This window comes from Pongo pygmaeus, chromosome 13, assembly GCF_028885625.2.
Source record: "Pongo pygmaeus isolate AG05252 chromosome 13, NHGRI_mPonPyg2-v2.0_pri, whole genome shotgun sequence".
Taxonomy (NCBI): Eukaryota; Metazoa; Chordata; class Mammalia; order Primates; family Hominidae; genus Pongo; species Pongo pygmaeus.
Window position 1 is genome coordinate 87,724,715 of NC_072386.2, and position 8,436 is coordinate 87,733,150.

Sequence of the window (8,436 nt, forward strand, 5' to 3'; positions counted from 1 at the left end):
TGCTGTCATAGAGAACAATTTGTCAGTCCCTGTCAAAATTCTGAGTGTGTAGACGTTTGGCTTAGCACGTCTAATTCTAGGAATTTATCTGAGAGAAATACTTGGACACTTTTTCAAAGGTATATGTTCAAAAATGTTCACAGCACTGTTTGAAATGGCAGAGAATTGGAAGCAACACTGACATTGATATACAGAAAATTCAATGGGCCAGGCACAGTGGCCCACACCTGCAGTCCCAGCACTTGAGAGGCTGAGGTGGGTGGATCTCTTGAGCTCAGGAGTTTGAGACAAGCCTGGGCAACACGACAAAACCCCATCTCTACTAAAAATTTAAAGATTGGCTCGGTGCGGTGGTGTGCACATGTAGTTCCAGCTCCACCTCCTGGAGGTGGAGGGCGGTTGGGAGGGTGCTGAGGTGGGAGGATTGCTTAAGTCTATGTCAAGACTGCTGTGAGCCTTGATCATACCACTGCACTCCAGCCTGGTGAGAGAGCAAGACCGTGACTCAAAAACAAAGAAAATTGGATGCATAAATAAGAGTGCCAGATGTGCAGGTAAATACCACGCAGCTGTTAAAGTAGGTCTGCATGTGCTGACATGGAAAGACATGAAGGAGGGCTGTTGTGTGAAAAAACAAATGGACAAATAGGACATGTCTATGATCCCATCTTTTAAAACACATGCATGATATCAACATGCATACTCACATCTGTTTAAATGAATCTGTGTGAGAGACAGAGACAGAGAGACAGGTACCAAACTGCTGATGATCACCTCTGCTGTGTGGGATTGAGAGAGATCCCTAAAAAATTTTTTTTTCATCATGAAGTGATGTTTACATTTTTAATAATGTGCATATTACTTTTATAACTATAAGATTAAAATCATACATTAAATGTTATCCATTTATCACTGATCTGTAAAGTAATTAAAATACATCCTTTTTATTTGTAAAGGTTTTTAATTACAAAAACAATAAATGTTCATTCCAGTAAAACAAGAAAATCAGTATAAACCAAGAAGCAAGTGAAGAACACAGTCCTTCTGCCCTGAAAGCAGCGCCCTTTGCACTTGCTGTTCATCCTGCCAGGCCTTTCCCTTTGGGCACAGGCCTGTGTGTCAGGGTGGCTGGGGAAGATTACAGGGCTTGGGCACTTTTGTGACCTGATTTCCCTGCAGGTGAACCTTGGCTGGGCTGGCCAGTCAACACTCCTCCTCTTCAGCGTTTTCAGTTGCTGCACACCATAATGTAATAAGCATTGTAACTTACTAATTAGTCCCTTTGCTATTGAACTTTGGACCATTTCCAATTTCCCACTCCTGTAATTGTGCTGAAGAAAATCTCTGCATCCATGCATCTCTAGGGCAACAGACTCCTAGAAGTGTGGTGTCTGGATCAAATTGTGTACAGATTTTTGAAGTGTTGGTCACTTTTCTATATCAGAGGTCTCTGTCAAAGGTGAGCCTCGTTTGGGAAATCAGGGCCTTACAGAGATGCTGGGGTCGAGACCCCAGGGAGAACAGGCAGGCGAGCTGGTAGTGGAGCAGATCACAGCCCCTTGCAAGGAACCCCTGAGCCAGGAAGACTCCCTGCACCAGGCCTTAGGAGGCCTCTGCCTGCTCTGTAACTCGGCTTCTGAGCCAGGCCACTGGGCCCTGCCATTCATGGCAGAGGAGTGTACAGGTTGCCTGCTGGCTCTCTGCACACAGAGCCCCCCACCCCCTTGCCCCCTGATCTAGAAAGAACATCAGAGCATCAAAGATTGGATTATTGAGCTAGATAGTCAAGGGGCAACCTTGAACGTGTTTGTTCCAAGGGAGGTTCTTAGTTCGGAACCTGTATGAGCTAGCCTAAGCCAAAGAAGTCTCTATGAACCATATCCGGGGACTCATGGAAACTGCAGGAACGTCAGAGCATCAAGCTTGGGTTTGGAGCTGGAAACAGCACCCCACACCACTGCTCAGATTCCTTCAGCCATGACCCCCTGCCCCTGTCACCACCCCAAGCTGTGTGGCTGGTGCATTCAGCTTCTCTGTGGAGAGGGCTCAGCCTGCCATAACTCCAAGTGGGGAGGAGGGGTGCCAGTCCTCCCTCCTCTAAGTGTAATGCCAGGGGAAATCCCTCGATCTCAGGCTGTCGGTGAGGCTGCAGTCACTAGCCTATCTTTTGCCTCTAGGGATGGAGCCCCCCAAACAGAAAATATCAATGCTCATACGAAGGAAACTCGCTGGGCTCTCCCTGAAGGAAGAGAGTGAGAAACCCCTGATTGAACGTGGAAGCAGGTGAGAACCAAGAGCAGCAAGGACTACTGTAAATGGCTGTATCTGCTGGGGGTGGTGCAGTGTAATGGTTAGGGGCTTGGGCTCTGAAGTCAGACAGGCCTGGGAAAGGCATTGTGTTCTGAGCCTTAGTTTCCTCATCTATGAAATGAGCATGGCCGCCTACCTTGATATTATCAAGAGAAAGTTAAATGAGGTAGTACCTGGGGTGCCCCAGCACATATGAACAGCTCAACAGCTATTAGTTCACATGATAAGGACCCACCAAAGGGTCCCACGATGAAAGGGAGGCCTGGCTCAGTGGGAGACACATTCTCGGGTCACTGCTGGCATTGTGAGCCACTCCAGCTGTCTGTTATGTGTGAAGAGAGTTGGCAATGTGCCTGTCCCCTGTGCCCCAAGAGTGTGACTCTGCAAGAAGAAGCAGAGCAGTGATTTGCCCAGCTATGTTCTCAGAAGTGGTGTTTAGAGCATCATAGGAAAAGCATACCAGGCACTGGTGGCCACCGCCTGGCTGGCAGATCAGTGAGTAAACTGAGGCTCAGAAAGGGGAGCAACTTGAGCTGCGGCACTCCCCTTCCCCCGCAGAACCCCAGACCGTGCACAGTGATGAGACCAGTGGGGGCTAATATGAAACAACTTGAACAAGTGCAGGCATTCACGCTCAGTATGTTTTTTCTTTTCATTAAGATATTTAAAGCCATGATAATTTTTTCAAAGAAATGCTAAGCTTTTCCAACAGGGTTGGTAGGTGGATTATGAAAGATGAAGACAAGCCTGTGAGATTTTCACACATGTTTGTTTGTAGGAAGTGGCCAGGGATCAAACCCACTGAAGTCACCATCCAAAACAAGATTCTTCTCCGGCCAACATCATCGATATCCACCACCAAAACCACCCTGGGCCACCTGGCGGCTGTGGAAGCCCGAGATGCTGTGTACCTGGTGAGACAGGGTGGAGTGGGCGTGTCCCAGGGAGCACAGCTCAGGTTGGCTGCCTTGGGAAGGGGGAGCTTCCCATCACCCGGCACCCAACATTTGGCTGGTGCAGCAGGCAACACATGTTAGCGCACCCCAGAGCTGCAGGTCTCAACACTCAGGACAGTCGCCGTTCACAGGCACGAGGACGTTAGTGTGGATCTGAGGCGTGATCCCAATGCTGTGGGAGCCCAGCTGAGGGACATCCCACCCAGATTAGGGGTGAAGAAAGGCTTTCCAAAGGCACTGTAGTGTCACAGCTAGGGAACGTTGTCACCAGGTACGGAAGCAATGGTAGCCGTAGGCTCAGGGGGAACGCGGCAGCAGGAGCAGTCACAGCTCCTGAGAACTTACTGGGAAGTACTTACTGAGAGCTTCTGCTCTTGACATGAGGCATCTCACTGAATCCTCCTAACAACTCCACAAGGGAGGTAAAATTATTATCCTCATTTCATTGACGAGGACACTGAGGCTTAAAGAAACTTGTCCCCTCTATGCCACTACAGAGTGGCAGAGCCAGGATTTGATCCCAGTGCCTGTCAGACCCCCTGGGGACAGCCTGATGAGGAGGCTACACCCAGATGCCACCTGAGGGACCTCTTGGCTTTGAAGATCTGTGGACCTTTGGTCCTGATGCCCAGAGATAAACCTTGTCCTGCCCAGAGACCAGCTGGCCCCCTTATTGGGAGAAGCTGAAGTGCCCAGGGTCAGCCCTCCCCCAGCTTCCCCTCCAAGCCCCAGGCAGAGGGTACAGCTCAGCCTGCTGAGTTCAGTGAGGGCGGGAGGCCTGGAAGGCCCAGCCTACCCAAAAACCGGGAGCCCTGAGCTCCCCAGAGGCCGCAGTGTGGGACAGAGCTCAGGAAGGAGTGCTGAGCCTAGAGTCAGATAGACACAGGTCCTAGTCCCTGCTCAGCCTCCTTCTAGCTGGGTGACCCCAGGCCAGACTCTGAGCCTCAGTTTCCCTGTCTTGTAAAATGGGAGAAACAACTAGGCCTACCTGGTTTCTACCTGAGAAGTGACTTGGGGAACTCTTGCCAGTGCCTGGAATGGGTTAAAAACCACCTGCCAGCAAGTTACAGCATTGCCCTAGGGGAGAGGGTCCAGATGTCTCTCCTCATGTGGACCCCTCCTGCTACCTTCGTTCTAGAAATATTTAGCATCATTTGAGGAGGAGCTGAAGAGGATCCAGGATGACTGCACATCTCAGATGAAGGAGGCTCAGCGCTGGAAGGACAGCTGGAAGCAGTCCCTGCACACTATCCAGAGCCTGTATGTGTGACCCTCCACCCCACCATGAATAAACGCTTTCTTATACAGACTTCTTCCCTGTCCATCTACCTGCCTACCTACTTTCCGTCCATCCCTCCCTCCCTTCATCCCTCCACCCCTGCTCTGTGCCGGGCACTGTAGCTTTACCAGCGAACAGGACACAGCATGGTCCCTGCCCACGTGGAGCCCTCTTCCCATGAGGAAGGCAAGCATGAAAGGGAAGTCCACGTGGTTAGCAGGGAGGGTGAGTACCAGGAATCAGTCACTTAAAATAGGCACCAGAACTTCAAAGGACATCACCTCCAAACAGCATGCTGGGCAGGGCACGTCATCTTGAAAAATGAAATAAAGGTCATGGGAAAATGATATTTTAATTTAACAGATTAAACAAGTATGGGTTATAACTGCAACTCTGCACTGGTTCCTAGACCCAACAAATAACTAATCCAATGTTGATTGGTATTTGTGCCACAATTTGTCTGAGCAAATTGCAATATTTTGGAAAAAAAAAAATATTCCAGGCCGCTTTAGTCCTGTGATGCTCAGATCATTCTCTTGGAGTCCTCCAGCCTGCCAGTCTGTTGCTCGTCAACTCTTCTTCGATTACATGGCCTGAGCATACAGGCTTCGTTTGTCAGTAGCTCTGTGTGTCATCTGGACAGGTTTCCTCAGCCATAGACCTAGGAGGCCCCAGCCCCTAAATTTCCAGCCCCTGACAGCTGTGTGACCCTCTGAGTGCAGTTCCCTCACCTGGGGACACTCACCCTGTTCTGCTGGTCTGCTCCACCCAGTGAGGCCCTGCTTGGTTAGCTTGGTTAGCTTGGTGGCCTTTGTGCACTGAAGCCAGGAGAGTGAGGAGTCCCCTTCCATCAAGGCAAAAGCAATCTCCTGTTCTTTTCTGTGCTCCCCCCACCCCCACCCCCACCCCAATGTGCTACCTGTCATTGCTTATTATTCCAAAAGGAATATATGTGCATTGTAGAAAAAAGAATTTATGAAACTAGCAAAAGGATAACTTTAAAATCCTGAGCCGGGCACGGTGGCTCACGCCTGTAATCCTAGCACTTTGGGAGGCCAAGACGAGCAGATCACCTGAGCTCAGGAGTTCAGGGCCAGCCGAGGCAAGATGATGAAACCCCATATCTACTAAAAATACAAAAAGTTAGCCAGGCATGGTGGCGCACACCTGTAATCCCAGCTACTGGGGAGGCTGAGGCATGAGAATCGCTTGAACCCGGGAGGTGGAAGTTGCAGTGAGCCAAGATCATGCCACTTCACTCTGGCTTGAGCAACAGAATGAGACTCTGTCTCAAATAAACGAATAAATAAATAAATAATAAAATTCTGGAATCTAGAGACAGCCACTGTCCATAGCATCTTTCCATGTATGTGAGTTATTTTTATAAAATGGAATCATAACATGCGTTAGGTTGCATAAACTGCTTGGTAAATTTTAACTGGATAAACCCTATGCCATATCCTTCAGTATTCATTTACATCATTGGTTTTCATACTTTTCTGACTCTGACCCACTGTATAAACATGTTCTAAACACACGGTCCTTGCACACATACACAGCTTGGGACCAACAGGTCACAGGACAGCACTTAACCTTACTAGAAAGGCTGCTTTCTAATATTTTCTCCCTGCTTTTTAAATCCTAGCCCAGTCCACTAACTCAGTTCATGGCCCACGAAGGGGCTTTGATTGCAGTGTGGGACACTGTCATTTAAACAGCTGCAGAGTGCTCCCACTGCCTGGGGAACCAGATCGCCTCTGTCGGACAAGGGCGAGGATGTCCCATGCAGGGCTCCTAGAAAGAAGGCAGAGATAACATCCTCCCACACTAGCTCTTTGTACACATCTGTAATCATTCCTTAATCAGAGGGTGGCAGCTGTGGACATGGTGCCAAGTCACCCTCCAGGGAAACAGGCCACCCCCTCCCACCATTAAGCAGTGCCCATTGCCCACTGCCCATTTTCCTCGTCCACACCAAGGGTTCTAGTTTCAGGATTTGGGGGAAATTTTTTGCTGGTTTGGTTGGTGAGAAATCATATCTAAATCACTTTTCTAATAGTGAGTGAGACTGGACTCTCATCACCCCTATACCCGTACCCCAGGGACCCCCTTAGGCTTAAGAGGCCCAGCTTGACAAGGACTGAAGGAACCCAATGCCACTTTGTCTACCTTTTGGCTACTATAGATCCACACAAAAACTTGTTCATGACTGCCCATAGCAGCACTAAAAAATAGTGCTGTTTTATCTAAGACTCCATTGCCTAAAAGATAGTGCTGCTATGAGCAGTCATGAACAAGCTTTTGTGTGGATGCGTATTTTCATTTCTCTTGGGTATGTACCAATTACTAGGTCAAAAAGTAACTCTAGGCTGGGCACAGTGGCTCACACTTGTCATCCCAGCACTTTGGGAGGCTGAGGTGGGTGGATTACTTGAGGTCAGGAGTTAAGAGACCAGCCTGGCCAACATGGTGAAACCTGTCTCTACTGAAAATACACAAATTAGCCAGGGGTGGTGGCGCACACCTGTAGTCCCAGCTACTTGGGAGGCTGAGCCATGAGAATTGCTTGAGCCCAGGAGGAAGAGGTTGCAGTGAGCCGAGATCATGCCATTGCTCTCCAGCCTGGGCAACAGAGGGAGATTCTGTCTCAAAAAAAAAAAAAAGTAACTGTATGCTTAACTTTTTGAGAAAGTGCCAGACTGTTTCCCAAAGTAGCTGTACCACTTTATATCAGTCTTGGCAGTATATAAAGGCTCTGATTTCTCCACATCATTGCCAAAACTTGTTATTATCTGACTTTTGGATGATAACCATCCCAGTGGGTGTGAAGTTGTATCTCATTATAGTCTTAATTTGCATTTGCGATGACTAATGATGTTGAGCATCTTTTCATGTGCTTATTGGCCATTTGAATATCTTCTCTGGAGAAATGTATTCAAGTTCTTTATCAAAATTTTAATTAGATTACTTTTATTATTGAGTTGTTAGAGTTCTTTATATATTCAAGCCACTGGACCCTTATCAGACATATGATTTGCAAATATTTTCTTCCAGTTGTATGTTGTTTTCACTTACAAAATTATCTTTAGATCAGTTATAAATCAGTTTATTGATAGTGTCCTTTGATACACAAAAGTTTTTAATTTTGAGGAAGTCCAGTTTATTCTTTCTTGGGTTGCTTGTGCTTTTGGTATTATATCTAAGACTCCATTGCCTAATCCAAAGTCACAAAGATTTACTGCTGTTTTCTAAGAGCTGTATAGTTGTTTTATTTGTTTGTTTGTTCTTTTTTGAGACAGGGTCTCACTCACTCACCCAGACTGGAGTGTGGTGGTGAGATCTTGGCTCACCGCAACCTCCTCCTACTGGGTTCAAGCAATTCTCCTGCCTCAGCCTCCTGAGTAGCTGGGACTACAGGCATGCACCACTACTACCCAGCTAATTTTTGTATTTTTAGTAGAGATGGGGTTTCACCATGTTGGCCAGGCTGGTCTCGAACTCCTGACCTCAAATAATCCGCCTGCCTCAGCCTCCCAAAGTGCTGGGATTACAGGTGTGAGCCACCATGCCCAGCCTAGAGTTGTATAGTTTTAACTCTGCTACTTAGGTCTTTGATCCATTTTAAGTTAATTTTGTACATAGCAGTAAGTGTTCAACTTTATTCTCTTGCATTTGGCTACCAGTTGTTCCAGCACCATTTCTTGAAAATACTGATCTTTCCCCCATTAAATTGTCTTGGCACCTGTGATATAGTGAAATACATGTTTGGTTGAACATGAAATACATGTTCCCCATGTTCTGATGTGCAGCTCCTAAAACCCTTAGAATCTCTGGAGTGATAAGAGTGTCTTTTGTATGCTAATGAGACGACTGGTGGCTGGGGACCCCTAG

General features: G+C 47.6%; 1 protein-coding gene across 18 annotated transcripts in view; it reads left to right on the forward strand.

Moving 5' to 3' along the window:
• The window catches only part of CCDC180 (coiled-coil domain containing 180), a 96,922-nt gene extending 92,346 nt beyond the window's left edge, over nt 1–4,576 (forward strand). For 15 of the 18 annotated variants that reach the window (XM_054502159.2, XM_054502161.2, XM_063649737.1 and 12 more), the window contains 3 exons: nt 2,178–2,283; nt 3,089–3,224; nt 4,405–4,576. In XM_054502159.2, coding sequence (XP_054358134.1) covers nt 2,178–2,283; nt 3,089–3,224; nt 4,405–4,536 — 374 coding nt within the window. In that variant the 3' untranslated portion in view covers nt 4,537–4,576. Of the gene's footprint in view, nt 1–143; nt 256–2,177; nt 2,284–3,088; nt 3,225–4,404 lie in introns of those variants that run through there. The other 3 variants (XR_010123336.1, XM_063649740.1, XR_010123337.1) reach the window with 3 other exon arrangements.
• Nucleotides 4,577–8,436: the final 3,860 nt, after the last annotated feature.